Raw genomic sequence first — 22,849 nt, 5'->3', positions numbered from 1 at the left:
ATTCCCTGGCAGCAGAACGCTACGAAGCCGCTTCGAGACACTGTGATGCCTTCATGCTTGGCCCAGGTTATACTGTTTCTTTATGGAGTAACAAATTCCCCGACGATTATGATACTTGCTAGTGCGAAATCTACATATGTTTTCATTTCGGTATGTATTGACTGGCGCGGACAATATATCTCGTGCTCGCACATTGCAAACGTACGGAGCGAAGTGCGGCGCGACTATCTAGCTAGTCGTGAGATCGCAAGAGGCAACGCGTGGGTGACGCGCGGACAATATTCGCAGCAGCCGCCGCAGAGAGTCATCCGCTCATACAGCGCTTTGTTTCCTTATATGCTATCGGTGGACGCACTCTCCGCATGTCATTGCTGAACAGCAATGACATGCGTATAATATATTTGCGTATATGCGTATATGCAATATTTATGTAACAAAAACTATGTTTTTGCTCCGCAATTGTTATCTGTACCGCCCCCCTCACGCTATACTCCTTCTGGAGCCTGTGAGGTATATGAAATAATAATAATAAAAAAAGACGACGGTGCGCAACTCTGGCTCCATCTCGTAGCGGTCGTCGCCGCAGAGCCCGTCTTGCGTGACACTACGGTTTTCTTCTCACGCCATTCACCATACCCTCTTCCTCCGCTTTCCTCCTCGCGTTCTATTCACCATCACCGTCTTTCATGCACCACTGCGCTGGGCGTTCGTTCTTTTATCCTTCGCTGTGCTCGTTCACTTGCTTACTCCGATGCTCAACGCTGGAACGGGCGCCTAAGAGATGCGCACTGATGTTATGGACAAAGAAAGCAGACGTACGTCTCCAGTTTTTTTGTTTGTTGAGCTGCTTCGCCGATCGCACAGGTTCTCGTTCTCTGATCGTCGTAATTATTTTTATCTTTGCAATGCTTCGTCATTCTTTATTATCTTTAAAACTTGCCCAACCTTCTGTCATGGTCCATTTCACAAAGCTTCGCGTGACGAGAACCATCGTTGGCGGAAATTGTGAACACGCCCGTGCGTTCGCGTTCGCCATCAATGCACAGCAGACAGTCATGTGCCAGACGCAACTGGATTTGGGAAGCGCGAAGAAGGAAAATATACTCCAAGATGAAGACTCATGCATGGATAAGACGACAAAATGGCGACTACACATCTGAGTGTTCGCCTTAGTAGCCCTAGCTTCGGAGCCGTTACAGCTGTGGAGGCGAAGACGGGCTGTTCCCATGGGACACGAAGCTCTTCCGTATGAACGGCTCCTTTGTTAATGTTAGAGCTACTGGATCATCGCAAAGCAGCGTCAAAAATATACAGTGCTCAGCGATAGGAACGCAACGCTCGAAGAGCGTGGCTGCCCCCGTCCTTTTTTTTTTCGCCACAGGTGACCGTTAGCTGATCGCTGTGGGACCAAATGCAGTCACAATGCGTCGCAAAGGTTCTCGCTTTCACTTTATAACGTGATGCATCAGCTCGGTGTCCCCAGCGCTTACAGTCGGTGCAAAAAGCACCAGCGACCATGCGCTTCAATTATCGCGTTTCAAATGCCACTGTAAGTACTGTTGCCTACAGACCACGCGTATCCAGTCTTCCCGTCGTCCCATCTGGTGAGGCGACGATGAAAAACGATTGTAGGGAATGGCCTAAGCCGGTGCAGTCATGTTTCAGTAACTCTTCGTGCACCCAAAAACGCAACGTGTTTGATCAGACTTGCTTGCACGTGACATTTGGGCAGCGAAAAACAGAAAACAAAAACGACAGAACATATTAAATCAACGTAGCTGGCGGCAGCACCTGCTGCGCCCGGCCCGGCCATCCCATGCCATTACGCTCGTGGCGCCCCCGCATGTAGGCGCAACCGATTCCATCTCATCGTGCGCGCGGTGCCTATTGCGCCTTTCTCGCGTGAGGGGAGTAGGAGGAACTTCGAGTGCTTAATTTTTTCACTGTACTATCTTCGGAATCGGTCCACATCTTTAGATTGCACATACCGACGGAAACGAGCCATATGCTTAGACTACACTACCTTCGGTATGCGCCCATATTTTAATGTGTAAGCACTAGTTGGCGAGATCCCCAGCCCTGTCATGCGAAAAGTGTAATGGCTCGTATCTGCACGAAAATGCGTAATTTGCAAAGTTAAGGCAGTTAATATGATAGTGTATATGATTGGTAGCTTTATCAGCGATAAGGAACAATTTTTTAAAAAAGAGAATATACCCTTAGAGATACATAGCGCTCCATAGAAAATGCATGGGTAAGCTTACAGTAGGGGTGGGCCAACTGATATTGGGGCCACCTACTTGAAGTCTGGGTGCGGATCAACTTGAAATTTGGGGGTGGGCTAATTTGACAATTGGGAGTGGGCCAACTTATATTGGGGGTAGGCCCACTTGAAATTTGTGGGTGGGACAACTTGAATGTGGTGTGGACCCAACTTGAAATTTGGAGGCGGGCCAAACTTGCATGTAGGAGGCGGGGGTGAGCAAACTGAAATTTGGACATGGGCAAACTTGCATTTGGGGATAGGCCAAATGGAAATTTGGGGGTGCACCAACTCGGAGTTGCAAATGGGCCATCTGAAATTGACGGGTGGGCCAACTTGAAACTTGACGTTTGTGATGGCGCAATGTCTTACTGAACACTGCTGAACGTCCTTCGAGTTATGAACTCCGCGCGGGCAAGCAAGTCCATTTAGATGCATGGCACGTTTTCATTGGGCGTCACCGAGGCGCAGTTAGAATGCAGACGACAGCTTGCGCGGACAAGGTACGCGCCCTTAACACTAGCTTGCGAGGTTGAGATGGCAACGCGGCGATGCACCCTCGCCTCGCGCAGCATCTCACAAGCTACTGCGACAGCTGGTGTTCCCTTTCACACGCTCTGCTCCGCCCAGGTGTGCTTGTGAGCGCGGCGTTCCGGCTCGACTCAACATGCGGCGAGAACATACGACGATTATCTACTAATTCAGACTTCGTTGGCCCATGCAACAGCTTTCCAATGCACTCTCTTCGTAATCGGCTGGCATTTTAATACGGCACTGTCTGAGGGATTGGCTCACCAAAGTGGCTAGAAACACACATCCACGATATGGATAAGGGGAGAGGGGGGTAACCCCCAAGAAGTACGTAAGTCATTAAAAAACCCTGAATAGGAGTGGGTACACGCGTCTTTCATCCGGTTAATATCCATCGCTTCTGAATTTTCTCTAGTTACTTGGTTCCCTGCCCTTAGCACTCGCATTTGTCTACTTACGTCTTGAAGCAGCATGAGCCTTCGAATAGAAGATGAAGCGCGGGAACCGGGGGGACAGAGGAAGAGAAGAGAGAAGTGAGAAATAAATGTAGACGAGATGGACGCCAGTTCCATAGCAATGCTTTACGTCTACTGTGTCCTTTAACTAGGAACGCTACGATATTTTGGCGCAGCCGGCAACTGACTCCAACATGTGGGTGACATTTTTCCTCGAGCAGACCTCCGCAGAGAAGATCATCTTTTCGAGATACCAAGCTCAAGACGAACCAGCGGTGGAACTACCTCGCGAACTCAACTCGGCAGAACTCGTGAACCTGGTTTTAGAGAAGGCTTCCATAGACATTGCTGAACTACGTCGGAAGGGTGCGGTGAAAGTGAACTTGCGTCTAGCGATCTTCGACGAATTAGTTCTTCAACCGATGCGTCGAAAGGACTCTGGATCACGGTCTTCGACAGAAGAGGTGCGCCTCGTTTTGAAAGCTCTTCAGCTACAACAAGAACAGATGGCGCAACAAAACCAACTGGTGACGGCACTTATAAGCTCTCTAAACGCTGAGAAGCCCGCGACTAATTTTGGTAGAAACCGATGCGTTCGACGGCATGTCTTCAAGCCCAGAAAGTTGGCTTGAATTCTATGAATATGCCGCTGGGAAGAATAAATGGCACTCTAATGAGGACAAGATTACCAACATGCGTAGTTATTTAAGAGGTGTTGCATGGAAGTGGTACGATCTGAAGATTATTGAAGATGTTGGCAGCTCTTGGAACCAGTGGAAGGAAATATTCTTGACATTCCGAAGCAACCCAGTGCAAAGATGGGACGCCGCGCTTAATTTCAAATTCAAGCAGAGCTCCACCGTCGAGTATTTCTTTGAAGAACGCCGCCTTTTAAAGCTGGCCGAGCCTATGCTTCCTCCTTCTGCCATAGTAGCTCTAATATTGCACGGATTGCCCGCGGAAGTCCTGAAGCTAGTGCAAGCACGATCACCTAAAACTATAGACGGGTTCCTGGAGCGCCTTCACGACATACCATCTACTTCAGAAGCAAATATAGCCGCTGGCTCAAGCAGTCGCTTCAGACGGACCGGTGCGGATTGGTCAAGCCGTAATCCGCGAGAACCGAGCCGCCTTGCAGGCAGTAAAGAGAACGTGGGTTGGCGTGCTCCCAGAGGTCGAGTGAATAACGTCGACAACGACCCTGTCCCCCTACTTTCAGACGTTGAAGAGTCTCCGACGACAAAAAACTAATAAACAAGGGTGATCAGTCCGACCCGATGACCACAACTGAGACTGTTTATTTAACTTGCTCTAGCCTACTTCACATTCCTGTCAAAGTGGGAAATAGACATATGATGGCTTTGGTTGACAGCGGTGCTTCTGTGTCTATAATAAATGCCAAGCTGGTAGATTCAAGTCACCTGCATAGTGGAAGAGTACTACGGGTGCAAGGGTACGATGGAAAAGTGACAATGCATAATCAGTGGGCCTCAGTAAACATCGAGTTCCAAGGTCATGAAATAGAGAGTGAAGTACTGGTGATAACGGGGGTGACGTACGACTTTCTGCTATCCAGACCAGATATAAAGAAACTAAACATCAACGTATACTGGAACGATGCAGTTTTAGTGGAAGGACTATCAAGGGAAGAGACACAGCAAGATAGAAAAGATAACCTGCGAATTGTCAAGCGCGCGGAGGATATTGCAACGACCTACCCTGTACTGGTATGCATAGGAAGCTATCCACAAGCGATGAAGTCGAACAAGGTGCCTTGACAAGACCGTCATCCAAAAATCACATTATAACATGTCAAGAGAGCGCAAGATATGGTTGAAGAAAGAATTGCAGGAGATGCTAGACGCCGATATAATCCGGCCTTCGGTGTCACCCTTCGCTTCTCCCATAACTATTGCGCCGAAGGAAGATGGAACTTTCAGACTGTGCACAGATTACAGGGTTCTCAATCGCCAGACAGAGCTTATACCATTTCCCATGCCGAAGATAGACACGATTATAGATGAGACAGGTGGTTGCCGGAGTTTTTCACGCATTGACTTGTGCAAAGGTTTCTGGCAGATCCCGCTAACCGAAGAAACAAAAATGTACACTGCTTTTATCACGCCCTTCGATCTGTACGAGTATAACCGGCTTCCTTTCGGCTGGAAAAACTCGCCAGCATGGTTCCAGAAGATTATGAATGAAGTCCTGAAGCCTTTTCTAGGTGTCTTTTGTAACGTGTACATAGACGATATTATCGTCTTCTCCAAAACAGAGGCTTAACATCAGGAACACCTTTCTCAGGTATTAAATGCCTTGAGCTTAGCACAACTCAAGGTTAATTTTAAGAGAAGTGCATTCTTTCAAAGAAAAGTTGTGTTTTGGAAGAGTATTTGATGGGACTACCAAAAGCCCGAAACAAGAGTCCGTCGAGAGAATATCCCAACTGGTGAAACCATATTACGTCCACTCATTGCGTGTGTTTTGGGGATTAACAGGACATTTCAGACCTTTCATAAAAGACTTTGCTATAAAAACAAGATGCCTCACGCGCCTAACGCAGAAAGAAGTTCCATTTGAGTGGGATGAGGAATGTGAGAGAGTCTACCGTGATCTGGTGCACAGAATCTCTGTTGACCCTATTCTACGCATACCAGATTTCACTTTACCCTTTGAACTGAATACCGACGCCTCACATTATGGAACAGGTGCAGTCTTGTACCAGAAATGTCCAGAAGCATCCGGCCGAGAAAAGCGACATGTAGTAGGCTACTATAGCTACACCCTCAAGCCACCTGAAGTCAACTACACCACTACTGAAAAGGAAGCTCTTGCTGTCCTTAAAGCAATTAAGTACTTCCGTACGTACCTAGAAGGTGCGAAGTTTACTTTGTTCACAGATCACCAGGCACTCACTCATCTCTTGAATATGACCCAACCTAAGGGGGCGTATCGTCAGATGGGTGAACTACTTGAAGCATGTTGATTTCACCATCTCCCACAGACCTGGACCACTTTTGACTGATGCAGATGCATTGTCTATACTAATGATACAGGCCAAGAAAGAACAATCGGAAGAAATCAATGAAGTAAAATTGTGGGAAGGCACTGAACAATTAATTTTTATGGCAGGTCGCTATCAACTCCCGCCAACGCTGGTTCCCAGGGTGCTTTATTTGTATCACGATAGCCCAGAATCTGGAGGACACGACGGATTTTGGCGCACCTACAACAAACTAGTCAAGAGATTTACGTGGCCTCACATGAAAGAAGACGTCAATCAATACGTTCGTTCATGCCACATTTGTCAAGTCAACAAAGTGAAATATAAGCAGCCTTCGGACGCCATGATAATACCTTGCCACTCGAACGTGTCTTTTGAAGTTATACACCTGGATTTTGCCGAGCTAAGTAAGAAACGAGAAGGAGTCCGAAAAACGCAAGCTTTTTTTCTGGCCATGGGTGAGTGCACCAGGATGGTCGCGGCACGGGCAGGAAAAGAAGATGCGAATAGTGTCATCGCCCTCCTCCAACAGGGATATGTTTAGGACAACCAGGAAGATCGTATGTGACAACGGTCCAGCGTTCAAGAGTGAAAAACTAGCAAGATGGGCTCGAGACCACAATATATGAATCAAATTATGTGCGCCATACCATCCCGCGGCGAATGGGCTTGCAGAGCGGGCTATACGAGATGTGAAACAATACATCAGGATGTACGATAGTTTCCCTGGTGAGTGGAAATGCTCTTTAGAAGCAGCTGTAAGACACCACAATCGCTCCTACACCAGTGGCTTGAGATGCAGCCCGCACTTCGCTTCTTCAGGAGAGACCCCTATTCTTCAAGCGGACCGTGAACTGGGGCTGTTAGAAAATCTCAAGATCGTCGAGAAGAGGAAACAAAAATCACAGGAGGAGAGGTACCGTAAACGAATGAAAAAAGAATTTTGACAAGAGACATTGCTCAGATATCCCAGACATTCAAGTCGCTGACCTCATTCTAGTTAGGAAAGGAGTAAGAGAATCCAGTGCCAAATTTTATGGTCCTTACTCTGTGAAAAAGACAGCCACTCAGAAAGGAATATTGAAGACTGTGTGGTACATTGGTGAACGGGGCTCGGTTGAATGTGCTTCGATTGGAAACGTTTTCAAGTATTTCCCAGGAGGGGTTAGCAAAAGAAACCTGGAAGGGTGAAGCGGTATGAACCTTCGAATAGAAGATGAAGAAGCGCGGGAACCGGGGGGACAGCGGAAGAGAAGAGAGAAGTGAGAAATAAATGTAGACGAGATGGACGCCAGTTCCACAGCAATGCTTTACGTCTACTGTGTCCTTTAACTAGGAACGCTACACGTCTTTGTATAGTTATGTCTTTGTACACGCATCCACAAGTGTATCCCTGCCAACGACGATGCAAGGTGATCCTCACTATCGTCCGGGGATTTTGACGCGCAAAATCCCCGGATTTTGTTTAAAGACGATAGTGAGGATCACCTTGCATCGTCGTTGGCAGGGATACACTTGTGGATGCGTGTACAAAGACATAACTATACAAAGACGTGTAGCGTTCCTAGTTAAAGGACACAGTAGACGTAAAGCATTGCTGTGGAACTGGCGTCCATCTCGTCTACATTTATTTCTCACTTCTCTCTTCTCTTCCGCTGTCCCCCCCGGTTCCCGCGCTTCATCTTCTATTCGAAGGCTCATACCGCTTCACCCTTCCAGGTTTCTTTTGCTAACCCCTCCTGGGGTAATACTTGAAAACGTTTCCGATCGAAGCACATTCAACTGAGCCCAGTTCACCAATGTACCACACAGTCTTCAATATTCCTTTCTGAGTGGCTGTCTTTTTCACAGAGTTGCATTGGTAAGCTCTGAAATAATCTTTAGCACCCGGGTTTCCTCTATGTACACCTAGATCTCGGTATACGAAAGAGTTTTTGCATTTCGCCCTAGCCGAAATGCTGGACGGCCAAACCGGGAACGAACCTACGCCGTAGCACTCAGCAGCTCATGTAACGCCATCGCCCCTAATCTGCCGTGGCAAACACTATTTCCTTGGAAATCGTTTTATGCATGTATCAGAAAACAGGTGGATTTCCTCTTAACATAATTGTCTATCTTTTATACACATGGCCCAGCTTAGGCTAAGTCGCGTTTTTGCCATTAAACCCAATTAACTAACTTTTACACACACAGAATACTATACACGTTCATGCGTATGGGCGATGCAGCATCTGTTCTTGTTCAAACAGTTAGGAAGCTCCTTTTTCCTCTCTGACAAATGCGTGTTCCTTCAAGCATGAATTCAAACATTCTTGCCGACAGAAAATTTGTTTGTATTCATGGAGAATCTGCGCTAAAAGATCCGTGCAAGAAATGGCATGGCACCACAATAAAATGGATACTTCCTTTTAAACAAATGAGAACTGGTGTCGTTAAAACATTTAGCAGCATTGTTACTGTCCAAATGCCAAGTGCAAGAAAATTTCGAACGATTTTATTAGCCTTGTTTCACTTAGTGTAGGTGAAATACAGTAGCCTAGATGCGAAATTTTTCATTTGAAATACGAGTGGATCAGTCATGAAAGGCTCGCAAAATAGGAGTTTTCGATCCTGAAACTCACAACAAAAAACGTCGATATTACCTTTCGCCAAATGTGATGCATGATCGAGAACACTTGGAGCCAGAGCGGCTCCTCGGCATGACATGCGAAATTGGGCGGTGACCACGGCCACTCGGGGTCTGCGGAAAAAACTCATTGGTGGTCTGGGACCTAAGTGACATCCGCTAAATATCAGGTGCATGCATCATCTGCTTAGGTGCTATTTAAAGGGTGATTATTAGAAGATTGTACAATTAGCGGTCCTTTGAGAAGATTCTATCGAAGTAAACTGACCCATCTGCCGTCTTCAACTTACGCGTGCCGGTTTCTACGCCCTTGTAGTTGTGCAGGTTGCACGCGCCGCAGTGTTGCGGGAAGGACTTGTGCTCGCTTGACACGCGGGGCAAAAGGAAAAGAAAAATACGCACGACGTTCGCATAAAGATACTTCTAAACTGCGTCTAGTCCTTCTTGAAAACCTTCCGTTCCTTGGCTGATCGCCATAGGTAGGTAGGTGCCACATCTGCAAAGGAAATAACAGCAATGTACTTTGGAGCAGCAAGCAAAACTCTCATTCCGTGCAAGTTTGCGCATAGTAAAAAACTACTACTAAAACTCATTGTTAGAATTATGCCTTGCAATTGGTTTATAACCAGTTCCACCAAAGAAATATTGGTACAGTTTGCCGTTTCTTTGCACAAAATAAGCAAACCTGCATAGCTGGAAGGGGATTGGCAACGTATCCCGAAAAGTGTTTATGAGACAATGAGGCCTGCAGGTGTTGCGGTTTCAAAATATGCATTATTTTTTTTTACTCAACTTCGTACATTGTCATTGCATTTGTTAAACAGTGTTACGGCCACGGATCTTCAGGGCAGAACAATAATTAGGTCGGAAACGAATGAGTCTACAGTGAAAGTAAGCTAGCCCACCACAAATCTTCAAGCGAGCATTATCTTTACTCAGACTTAACTACAAAGGGTAAAATTGAGACGGAAGAATTCGTTGCCACGTTGATAATTCAAGCAGAAAATATAAAACTGCGCACATAACGCTGAACTATCAGAAAGACATTCAAGGCCAGCTGTCACAAATTCCGCGTTTTGCCTCGCCTCCCCTTCTTTCAGTTGATCAGCTGCTTCAGCCGCTCAGTTTCTGCCGTTCTAATTGACTGGTGCGTTGCGCTTCGGAATGAAAGTTCCTGCCATTTCTTGTGTACGCCCAAGTTGAGGACTTTCTCCGTAAACTTGGTGGATAGAGGCTTGTGAGTCTTGCGTAATAGGGTTTTCGACTTTTCTCTCTCGTAGTTCTTTAAGCTGAGAAAAGGTGTACCGCACATAACCCGGCTGATAACGAGTGCGTGCGTGAGGCGGAGCGTGTCGTGTTCCTTGAGGCCATGTCGTCGGTTGGCCACTCTCTTCACCACGTGCATGACTTGCGTGATGGTCTCGAAGTTTGAATTGTTGATAGGCTTTGGCTCCGTCACTCTGCAGGGAGTAGTCTGAGGATGCGGAGAGTGAGCACGCTATTGATCGTCACTCCGTTTAGCGTGACTTCGGGATCTGGCGTTGCTTGAGGAGATCTGCCTCGCATTCGTTGGGGGAAGACGAGAAGTTCCGATCTTTCCGGAGAGCAGGATAGGCCCCTTTCGTGGAAGTAGTGTTCAGTCCTATTCAGGCCCCTTGAATCACGTTCTCCTGTTTTCCAGATGAATCCGTCCTCGTCCATATGGTCAGGTCATGGGCGTATAGGGCGTGCCTGATACCTGCTGTGCTTTCTAGGATTGGTAGTAGACCCCGCATGGCGACACTAAGAAGCAGGGGGAGATCACAGAACCTTGGGGCGTTCCCTTCTACGGTACGTCGATCTTCGTGTGGACTGGGCAGAGGCGGCTGACTGTGGCCGTGCTACTTGTGAGGAAGTTACACACGTAGTTGTAGATCTTCAGGCTGCAGTTGGCTGTTTGGAGGCTGGTAAGGATTGCTGAGTGAGATGCGTTGTGAAATGCTATTCTGACGTCAACGGCAGGGATCATGCTTCTACTGTGGGTGCAGAGGTTCTCTAAGACGTGTTGCTTCAGTGGTAGGATGTTCCGCTGCGTAGCAAGCTGTACTTTCGTTCCCTACATAGCGATGGGCTAGTGGTCTTTTTTTTTTTCAGGTAGGGGGAGAGTATTTTCCGTACCGTGCGTTCGAAGAACATGCCCATGCGCTAAGTGAAGGAGATGGGGCAGGGGTCTTGAATGTCCAGTGGCATGTTTGCTTTTGGGACCATGGACATGGGATGTGGCCCATGTTTGGGATTTCGTTGATGTGTACGAGGAAGCAGCTTATTGCTTTGTCGTCTAAGTTGCGTAGTGTTTTTTCAGTGATCTTGTCCCCAACCGGGACCGTGTTCCTGGACAGCTGGCTGAAGGCTGCCACTGAAAGGCTGATTGAGTTCGTGTTTTGGCGTGCCCGAGTAATACGGGTGCATAGTCTTACTGTTCTGACGCGGATTTCTTACGAACGTTTCCTCGACGGTGTTGAGTATCTTTTTCTGCGCCCTGGTGCTGGTGAACGAGTTGAGTGATGGTCTTTCTCGTTGTCGGCCGCGTTTTTGCCGTGGAAAGCAGCACCACAAACAGTATCTACGTGCGGCGTTTCCTGAGCATCCAATCAAGGCTTTCTCAGAGTATATTCCAGCTCTGCCTGTCCAGTTGCTTGGCGTACTCTCAAGCTTGTTGTATCAGCTGTGCAATGTGGAGCTTGAGCTTCCGTTTATGTTTCTGTCTCCTCCATTTTTTGAACAAACAGCGACGGGCCGCCCACAGATGGAGTAAATGAGGTTCGACGGCGTGCTTGTCCATGTTGGGTTACACCGTCTTCGTGTGTTTCTAGATTGTCCTGGTGACCAGCTTTTTCCACTCTTCCAAGTCCTCGAGATCGCTGGAATGGTCTTATTTGCAGAAAGCGGGAAGGCGACTCAGACCGGGACATTCGCTCGTGCCGTGCGTAAGGGATCGGTTTTATGGTGCACAGCTGCTTGAATTATGTAATGGTCACCACCAAGACTTTCGTCCAATCGTATGATTCAAGCTTATTGATGCGCAAGGAAAGAGTGAGGGGCAGGCTCGTGTGCCGGTTAACACTGTTGCGGACTTGCGTTCAATTGTGGGTCGTTACAGACCGTTACTTGGTGCTGCTGAACTGCGTTTTCAACGTTCATTGTTTCCTTGTTAATGAAGAAGTGACCCCAGGTTACGTGCTGTACACATAGTCTGAAATGTTCCTGTAACACTGCAAACGAAGTCTAACAGAAATTTTCATGCCCTTTCTGCTGTCTTAAACTTCACGTGAAGGCCGTGATGTTTCTGTTTGTCTGAAATTATGTTATTGACGGAATCTGACGAGTCTAACGAAGTGTCATCTAGGCAATATGAATCATGATAACAAACAGGACAGACGCTGACGAAGGGGAAGAAATTAATAAAAACTTTACGTTCCGCCCTGGCATCTCAAATAGGAGCATTGTTTACTACCTAACAAGGCTATTTGATTAAGGGTTCCGTTAAGGTTTTAATGATTTCACCGTGGTCGGCGTCTTTTGGTTTTTTTTATCTTGTTATTATTCATGCTGTTCTTCATTCCGTTTCGACTAAGCTGTACAAAAAGAACGGGACAATTGTGTCGGTTTGTATTGAAGCAATTCCTATGTTGAGCTTACAGTGGGTATATTACCTTTGTCTCACAATTGTTTCGCTTCATATTCTCATACGGAACCACCTTCTAGGTACGACGGTTATTATCTGCAAACGTTATCAGCTAGAAATATCCGCCTTCATAATTTGAGTTGTTTGTTGTCAGTAGTCGCTCGCACAAATTAATAAAAGTACTCGTTTTGTTTCTCTTAAGTATAACAGATTTGATTAGGGTAACTTACCGCGTAACATATTTTGATCGCAAAACGTAGAGTAATCAATGCAGAACCTTTTTTGACCTGCACATATGTTGAACTGCTAGCGTATACATCTAATTCGTTACTTTACCATGAGTTATTTTATGTTATTTCATCATGTCCATATTATATGTGCCTTGTTCACATATGCAGTACATTTTATTGGTAAATACATGGCTGCCACTGCTGCTCCGGTCACAGAATAATGTCGTGCAGTATTTTGTAGATAATCTAATACTAGCCTACATATATGTGGCCATACCATTCAGTGTAATTTACGTTTTCATGCTCCGCTTTACATTTTTTTAATTCGAATTGACCATGGTATTAGACGTGTCCTCCTTCGCCCGTAATTCAAGTAAGAAAACCACAGCCACTGCATTCTGTGGAAGGCCCCTCCAGTTTACGCCTCTTGGATTGTAATTATAATGGCAACATAAATTCAAACGCGAACGCTTTCGAAAGTACTTCATTGGGCTGTTCCGCTTTTACGTTCATCTGTGTTTTTAAAAGTGGCCTGATTCAGACTCCAAAACGTACACTTCGGGCTAACCCCATGCTTCGGAACAGGCTAAAGTACGATTGCGCGGCACACTGTAAATTCCACAACTACACTTGTCAAGTGTTTCAATCAACAATATTTTGTCGTATTTCAATTGATACACATGGTACTTGTGCAGGCTTCAGAGCATTCCAAGACACATTTCCTACAAGCACTTTCGTCGTGATGCGAGTTAGGCATCTTCCAATACTCGTCGTTGACAGCTAAATATACAGCCAGTGGACAACGGCAATCTTAAGCCGAGTTCTAATCCTGAAGAAGTGACAAAAAAGATCTTAAAAACAGCATCGAAGTCATAAATGGTGCTGGCTATAGTTTGGTGTACAGGCAAGATGGCGGCTGGCCAGACGTTATCGAAACTTGACAGGAAGGTCGTCTGCGCACAGTAAAATGCAGTCACGCTTTCTAATGAGCCTATTGTAAGCGGTGTTGGGCTTTTTATAAGTTCGCATATTCAACGTTTTCAAATACGTCTGGAATATATGCTTTCTTTTCTTTAGCTTGTTCGTGTTGGACACAAAGCAGCGCCATGTCGCAGATATGTTTAGACATGGTTCCAGATGCGTTTCATTGCTTGATCTCGTAGCTGCCTCCTTAGCTGTTGACGTAGACGGTCTAAAAACTTGCTAGTTCTGGAACGCACTCTTGTTTGTCATGGAGAGTAATTTTTTCCCTTCTTCCTTTTTCGACAGACGTGGAGGAGTGCGACGCAGCAGCTACTGTACAGCACGGGCCTTGGGATTGGATTAGTCACCTGCTATGCGAGCTACAAACCCTTCGCATGGCCGTTGTCGCCGTAAGCCTGTTGCTTAAGTTGGCGCGTAATTAATTTCTACGTTCACTTGGGTCGTGCAACTGCAGCTTCGCACGACGTTACCGTCCTAGAGAAAATGTTTTACAAAACCAGCCAGAAATCCCAGATCAAGCTTTCATAATCGCATAATAAATAACTGCGGCATAATTGTAAGCATGATTGTACGCACAAGCGTCATTGAATATTTAAAGAGAGAAAGAGAGAGAGATAACGAATAACCAGGCTGGAGAAACAAACACGCACTTTCAGTTGAGAGCAAAAATTCACCAAGAACAGTTCTTCCTATTGCAATCTTTTTATAATAGCAATTGCATAACAATACTACATATTCAATAGCATTTACACATCAATCAGGGCCCCGTGTTGCAGAAATCCCATGCCCGCATTCTGTACCACCACATAACAAAAGCTTTACATATGTGAAACACTCTCGGGAGGTGAAGTAATATTTGTTTTATTATTTATAAAACTGCGGATGATTTACAGGTGGACGCAGGGCGCTAAATGTTCTTATGCTCAAATGGGTAATGAGAGTGGACTTGAGCCGCTCTAGACGTTGGACATACTATTATAGCTTGCGAAGGCAGCTGGTCAATGGCGAAAACGAACAAAAAGATTTGTGAATTCGGTACCTATTTCTCTTGGACGAAGTTCCAAAAAGGTAGTTCGCGATTCACGTAGGTAAATGAATGCTTATTCTTCATCTACGAGATCAGGAGCCCTACTTCTGTGTTTTAACGCGAAAGCGATAACGGCCCCATGTTGCAGAAAATCCGGCGGCCAACGTCGGACGTCGTTTCGACAAAAAAATTTTTCGAACCACCCACACCCACGCCCTCCATGTGGTGCAAGAAAGTTACTGAAGTAATTGTATTTCTCAAGCTAAAATACGTAGAAAATTGTACAATACGACTTACACGCAACCTACAGACATGATAGCGTCGGATTGTAATGTGAATATACGAGAAAACATAACTTTGTTCACCAGAACTCAAAAAACGCCCTTTCCAGCGTTTCTGCCTTTCATGGACCGGCCACGGCGTTCGCCATTTGTGCGCGCCGGCCTGTGAACATCTCGGAGTCCGCAGAGCCCGTGTGCTTGAAACACTTCTAGTTGGCGCTCGCCTCCGGCGCATCGCTGCCCACGCAAGAGGCCGCGTTTCTACCAGAAAGCCCGCCTTAGTGCAAAGCGTTCGCGGCGAGCGTTTCCCGGTAAACATTGCGATTACATACCCTGCAGTTTCCGGTAAACGTGAGGAGCTGCCAGGGATATTTGAATGCTATTGCGTTCCACTCTTAAAGGCGAAGCTTAAACGTCCTCCATTTTTTTTAATCAGAATATGGAAGAATCTCATCTCACTAGAGGATGAACAAAAAAGAACCATCAGGGCAGCGCACATTCATTTCTTTTACTGAAAAGAAAAACGCATACATTGAGTGAGTAGCTAAATTCTCTGTATTTAGTTAGATAATTGAAATTTAATGTCGCAAAAGCGACTGAGGTTATGCTGTGCCAGTCACAGGATAGTACAAGATCCATTGTTAAGGCAAAAATAGCTGCGTTACCCTAAAGTCTATGTAAACACAGTTTTATCTGAAAACTCGGGCAAGTCAGTAAATGGCACTAGCGGCTCATCGCCCAATATAAGGCAGAGTGTAAAGATATATGCAAGTGATACAAGTTGCTGAAATGTTCCCGCTTCTGTGTTTCAGTATGGGGACATGACATAATAATGTGGTTTACTGTAAACGATTCATTGCATTTCTAGCAAGTTGGTGGGTTTTCTTTTCAAAATAGAAAATTGCGTGTTAGAAGCGTGTGTCCAATTCGAAGTCGACACAACACCACCTCATATAACCGTTCTTGGTGACCGCATGATTTCCACTTGCCAATCAGGGGTTTAGTCATATGTAACTTGTTATTTATGCACGAGTTCCATTCTTGTTACCATTTTGATGCTAGGACCTTACGAATCACTCGGGTACTGTCTTTGTATGGAAGTGTTATGTGAGTTATGCTTTTTTGCGCTGCCATGGATGCGCTTCTATCTGTTGCTTCATTCCCTGGTATTCCAACATGGCTTGGGACCTGGCAGAATCGTATGGTTCTCCGTATTTCTTATTAAGGACCATGTTTAAGATATCGCCAAGCAGGGGTTCAGACGCGGAGTTTAAGTTTACAGCTCTCAGGGTACTCATGAATCGGTATAAATAACAGCATTCTTCGGTTTGTCGGTAGTAACATTCTTAACTGCCCTCCATATTGCGTTAACTTCGGCGGTAAAGACTTAAGAAAAATTGTTTTTCCGAATGCTATTTTCCCACTTTTTCGTTATGATCCCGACACCTACGTATTGTGTTTTAGAGCCATCAGTGTAAAATTCCGTGTAGTGTTTATATTTTTCTTGAAAAGCTCGGAACTCTTGTATTATGTTTTCTTGCGGAATATATTTTTTCTTTAGATGTGTTAGTGTCCAGTCACATAGCTGTGTAAAATTGCTCCACGGGGGCAATTTTGGTGGTCTTTCAGCAACCTACAGGACTTCATGAGGAACATCCTGTCTGACAGTATTATTTGTGTCGTAAGATAAGCGGCCGAATCATGTTTGGTTTATTTGTGTAGTGTACCCGTGATTTGCACTGAGTTACGATGTTGTAGCATATATGTTGTGGTGATGGCCGCATCCTCACTACATAGCAAAGTGTAAGTAGAGCTCTGCTGTGCTGTAAGGAAGGCTCGTTGCAGTCAACGTATAAACTTTGGACATGTGATGTTCTGTAGGCACCTCTCGCCAGTCGTAGGCCGAGATTATGAACTGGACCAAGTCGTTTAATGTATGACTGCCTAGCTTCCCCATAAACTACACTACTGTAGTCGAGGATGCTACGTACAAAGGACCGGTATATACGTAGTAGACATGTTCGGTCCGACCCCCAGTGCTTGTGCGATAATACCTTGAGGATATTTAGTATTTGCTTTAATTTTAGTTGTGTCAGTGTGGGCGGGGAAGTTCAGTTCTATGTCAAAAGTTACGCCTAAAAATTTGTAGTCTTCTTTGACCGGCAGCGTTGTACCATACAATGTGAGAAATGGACTACAGTGAAAACCTCGCTTCTGGGAGAAGAGAACTGTAACAGTTTTGTGTGTTGAAAACCGGAAACCATTTTTATCAGCCCATTGTGTAAGATTATTTATTGTTATTTGTAGCTCTCTTTCGCAGGTGGGTAAGTTTGAGGCGCGTCGAGCCACTTGTAAATCGTCGACATATATTGAGTGCATAGCAGATGATGGGATGATCTTATTAACAGTTCATTTTTACTATGAAGAAGGTCGTGCTCAGAATGAAACCTTGTGGAACGCCATTTTCTTGTGTAAATGTGCGTGAAAGTATTGTGCCGAGACGTACTTGAAACGTTCTATTTGACATGAAATCGTATAGACGATTTAGCATTCTGCCGCGAATTCCTAGGTCAGCCAGGTGCCTCAAAATTCCATATCGCCACGTGGTATCATAGGCCTTCTCTAAATCAAATAAAACCACGAGACAGTGTTATTTGTGTAGAAAGGCGTCACGTATTTCATGTACTAGTCGCACGGAGATGATCAGTGGGGGAGCAGCCCTTTTTGTATCTGCACTGGTGCTTGTCTATTAGGCTCCTTGTTTCAACGATAAATGTGAGTCTTATGTTTATAATGCTCTCATAGGATTTGACTAGACAACTTGTTAGTGCAATGGGTCTATGGCTACTAGGGAATGTTGCGGGTTTACCAGATTTTAGAAAAGGCACTACTACCGCGTTTTTTCAATCTGTAGGCATTACCCCAGACTCCCATATCTTGTTGAAAAATTTAGGAAGTGTCTCTACCGATGCTTAAGATAGGTGTGCCAGCATTGTGTAATGGACATGGTCAAGGCCTGTCGCCGTTTTTTTACCGGCAGAAAGAACCCTGTTCAATTCCTGAACTGTGACGTGGTTGTTATAAAGTTCATTTGAAGCCGCAGTGGTGGGGCAATCTCTGTTTCTCCGCCGACTCTTTATATTTTAAGGATTTATGTGAGTAGTTCGCCGAGCGGGAAACGCTGTTAAAGTGCTCGCCTAATAAGTTGGCCTGATCTTTTAGTGTTGTTTGTGTGCCTTGACATGTAAGTAGTGATATTGTGTATGATGAGTACTCGCCTTTAAATTTCCTCACCTGGTCCCACATTCGTTTTAATGCGACTGTACTATTGACTGAAGATATATGTTTTTGCCATGACGATTTTTCTGCCTTTCTTCGAATAAATTGTGCTTTGGCTCTGACCTGTCTGAAATTTAAAAGGTTGCTATAGCTAGGATACCTCCGTAGAATTCCCCAGGCCTTATTTTGTTCTTTTTTCGCTTCAGTATGCTCGTTTGTCCATCAGGAATTAGGTTCTTGTCCACAATACCGCATTTCTGGGGTATTGCCTTTCCTGCCGCTGATATTATAACCTAAGGGATTTTTTTGTTAACTTCGTTAATGCTTAGTTCTGGAAAAAAGATAACTTTCAGTTTCGCATTTTCCATAAAAACCGGCCTGTAATTTTCACCGGCGTGGCCTAGTTACTAAGGTTTGTGGTGATGATAGGAGTTTGATGACTGCGGGTAAGTGATTGCTACCATATGACGTGTCGAGAGCTTCCCATTTAAGATCACTAAAAAGAAATGGTGAGCAAAAAGCTTAATCTAAACAACTAAAAGTGCACCAAGTCGGTGAAAAGTAGGTCGGTGCACCTGAGTTTAAAAGACAGATGTCACTTGACAGAATAAAGTCTTCGACGAGTTGCCCTCCTTGGTCAGTTTTGACACTGCCCCAAAAAGTACAATGAACATTAATATCTCCTACTAAAGCAAAAGGCTTCGGCAACTGGCGTATTAGATTTTCCAGTTGTCTAGCACTAAAATGTGTATGGGGTGCGATGTATAGTAAACAAATGGTGATGGATTTATGCGATAGAACGGTGACGGCGACAGCCTCGAATGAGGTATTCAACAGAACATTTCGTGTAGGTGTGCCGCCCTGAACAACTATGGCGACTCCTCCTGAGAAGCGGCTAGAGTGTTCGTGGTCCCTTCGGACAACGGCAAAACCTTTAAAGATTTGACTGTTCTTGGGCCCTAGGTTTGTTTCTTGAAGGCAAAATACCACTGGCGAGAGCTTATTCATTATGTCTTTTATGTCACCTAAATTATGTATCGCACCTCTACAGTTCCAATGGATGATGAAAGCCATTGTCAAGCAAGTAAAACTGTTTACTTATATGTGTGTGTGCTATAAGTTGAAAGGTGACATGTAATGATAGGATAACTAGTCCAAACGAGGGAGGTAACCGTTCAGGTTAACTGGCCCTTTCTTGGCCAGGTAATTTAGTGAAGGAGTCTTGCGGCTATGTTGCATCATGTGCATAAACGACGACAGCGGCCGAAACAACTGCTGAGGCCTGTGCCTCGGCTTTTGGTTTCGCTATATAGGAATACTGACGTGATAGAGCTTAAGGATCTCGTTTTTCATGCGCGCAGGAACATCGTGAAGCTCATCATAAGTGACTTCGTCTTCAGCCTCCTCTCCGGCTGCGTGGCGTTGTCACTAAGCGGCCATGCCACCACCCTGTACGGCATTGACCTCGAGGACATTGTCGTCTCTGGTAAGACTAACTACCAATACACCTCTCTTTCATATGGGGGTGTTCAGGGGGAGAGCGAATATTTTTACAGCGAAGCTACATATGGCTAGTTTCCAGCGGATCGATGTCCGTAGGCCAGAAACGTGCGCTGATGCCGAAGATGGTTCAATACCCGGCCGACCCACGGCGGAGGTGACGCAGGCATCAAGCGCTCCGCCTACCACCAAAAATAAGTTTAATATCTTGGGTCCAAATACAACCCGCATCAGATACTCAGCTGATAAGCACCGATAATAGACTTTGACCCGTGTAGGCCACGTCTACGTTCGCACCGTCCTCTCTTTGTCGGCGTTCCAAACGCTTGTGTATCACCTTTCCTTCCGCTCTCCCGTGGTGGCGGTTTCGTCGAAACGTCAAGCGTGTCTGGTTACCTCCGGCTCCTCGGGGTGGTGGTCCCGTCGTCGACGCTAATGTATATATACAGGGTGTGCCAGCTAACTTTAGCCAGACTATAAAAATACGCGAATGTACGTAGCTGGACAGAACCAAGATAAAGTTGTTTGACGTCGCTTGGAGATAAACGAATTTTTTTTCCATACCGCCTAATTAGGTAATTAGTCTTAATTAATCAACTTCTCAAATATTATAGTTAGATGAAAAGTGTCAATGAGAAAATTGTAGAGCAACATGAAAAACACCCGGTACAACTTTATGTTGCTGAATACGTGTTACATAAAAGTGTTTTTGCCAGCGTGAAAGAAGCCCGCGAATACACGCAAAATGCCTGGAGCGGCCTGTCACGCGGCAATTTCGCCGCAAAGTGAGCTCACCTTTGTTATGGGCCATAAAACAATACAGTACAAAATACAACTAGTGTCTATAGCGTCACCTTATGAGTAACCTGTAAAGCACCTCTTAGTAAAATAGCGCTTGACGTCGGTTCATTTTGTTTGGCTCTTATGCAGGGTACGCGTACGCGTTCGTGGCGTACCCCGAAAGCGTCAAACACTTCAGCCACGCGGAGCTTTGGTGCATTGCTTTCTACTTGCTTCTCTCCATCCTGGCATTCAGCGGCGTGGTGAGAAGGCCTGCTCGCGCCAAACTGCGCCCAAAAGACGCCAGCGGATTCACATTGATTGATTGATTGATTGATTGATTGATTGATTGATTGATTGATTGATTGATTGATTGATTGATTGATTGATTGATTGATTGATTGATTCTGAAATCAAAGCAGATGGATCGACGTTATTACATGCCAATTAGGTTACTTTCGTGATAGTTAATTAACGTCATGCATTATCTATTGCTTTGTTGTTCAATGCATTTTTTATATATTTCAGAGTTTTATTTTGCGCTTTGCTGTGACGGGCCACATGTGCGTTCCTTTTGTATTGTCGCTCTCCGCTGCCTGAAATTTTGTAATGAAACGTTGTTTTCCGGGTAATGGGGCCAGTAAAGCTGTTAAATGCAGCTTTTTTCCCATCACACCTAACCACGTCCATGTGCACTTTTATGTACCTGCCATGTGGTTGAATAAATTCAAACTCAAATTCCAACTCAAACTCAAACCGCATCATTACGTCGGCCCGCCGCGGCCAGGACGAAGCCCGCGTGCAGGGTGTTGAATTGAACCGCAACTGAACCGAAAACCGGAGCTGCCAAAGCGAAACAGAACCGATATGTTTTCCGCCATCATGGAACTGAACTTGAAGCGGAACTGTTTGGAATAACCATTCTGAACTGGTTCGACCACAGGTTCAGCTCAGGGTCACCTATGTTGAAATTCTGCGCTCGTACAGGTCGCTGCGCTGACGAGAGTGGACGATGTCCTTTGTGTCGCGTCATCGCAGAGGTTGGAGTGTCACCTCTGTAACAATCACGCCACTCGCCACTGTGATCTAATTGGCTGACTAAGCCGTACTCACTGTCGCTACGTACTGTATAGACCTATTACCACACGTTAATGGATACGACATTTATATTTCACACCTCAGAATTGGTAGCAGCGGAGAAGTGCGCGAATCTCTGTTCTATATTTGTCATCGTCGCAGTTTATGCAACAGCCTCATGCTCCACTCGTGGCCTACTTTGTGGCCTGGTTGACGGAGATGCGCATGGTGCATAGTCACCCCAACTCGCATCGGCCAATGATCTCGCGGCGCTCAGTAACCCTCGATCTCAACCTGCATATCAATCGCACATTCCTCACAGCTGGATGAATGGTGTGCCATCTTTTGCTCTCGCTTCGTACTGCTACGACTAGTTCGTTAGCAAAACTCCTAAATTCTTACCATAGAAACATGCGATTCTCTCTTTTAGGTCAGTACAAGCCTGACCTAAAGTGTCTTGCAATATTTGCAGCCCAGAAGTTTCTGCAATCACTCAATAAACTTAATTCCCTTCCTATTGGTTTGAAAAACTCATCATCGTTTAAAAGAATCTCTGCAGTTTTTTTTTTTTCATTAATAGATAACGTATTGGTTTGAAACGACTGCGTAAAATTCATTTACAACCAGCTGTTCCGTGACCAGGTGGGAGCAGTTCGTGGTAGACGCCAAATTTGACGATGGAACGTAAACGCATCAAGCCGGTGCTATGGGCCTTCTCGAAAAAAATAAAACCCTATAATACAACGGTTTTCCCAGTTATAAAGTTCACAACGATGTTGTTAAAACATCGGCCTTCATGAAGCTTTGCACGTTAGTTTATTTATTTACTTATTTTGGGGGGCACAGGCAGGAGTAGCATAAGAGGGTTGCAGGAACATACATATAGTAATAACCTGTAAAACGAAACGGTAAATTTATACAACGAAGACATGCATGCATGTATGCATGTTTGTGCCTAAGTATCTATCTGTGTTTGTATCTAAACATTTTCCCGCCTACCTGGATCACTGGGTGATCAGCAGAAGAAAGGGTTGGGGATTGGACTGCTGTGCTGAGGTAAAAGGGTTCGCGGCTAGCCACCGGACCAACTTTGGTCATTCAGTATGCGGGCAACATGTACACACGAGCCGCTCTTCAATGAACGCCTT

At 45.4% G+C, this 22,849-nt stretch overlaps 1 protein-coding gene and 1 pseudogene across 4 annotated transcripts in view; one reads left to right on the top strand and one right to left on the bottom strand.

Moving 5' to 3' along the window:
• Nucleotides 1-22,849, top strand: part of LOC126537746 (creatine transporter-like) — a 113,313-nt gene that overhangs the window by 32,122 nt on the left and 58,342 nt on the right. For 2 of the 4 annotated variants that reach the window (XM_055074514.2, XM_055074513.1), the window contains exons 5-6: nucleotides 14,043-14,146; nucleotides 19,706-19,830. In XM_055074514.2, the coding sequence (XP_054930489.1) occupies nucleotides 14,043-14,146; nucleotides 19,706-19,830 (229 nt within the window). Of the gene's footprint in view, nucleotides 1-14,042; nucleotides 14,147-19,705; nucleotides 19,831-22,849 lie in introns of those variants that run through there. The other 2 variants (XM_055074515.1, XM_055074516.2) reach the window with 2 other exon arrangements.
• Nucleotides 19,948-20,122, bottom strand: LOC126538010 (U2 spliceosomal RNA; annotated as a pseudogene).

Source organism: Dermacentor andersoni, chromosome 4, assembly GCF_023375885.2.
Source record: "Dermacentor andersoni chromosome 4, qqDerAnde1_hic_scaffold, whole genome shotgun sequence".
NCBI lineage: Eukaryota > Metazoa > Arthropoda > Arachnida > Ixodida > Ixodidae > Dermacentor > Dermacentor andersoni.
Note: the sequence above shows the minus strand (reverse complement) of the source record. Positions and strands in the feature narration are given on the sequence as shown.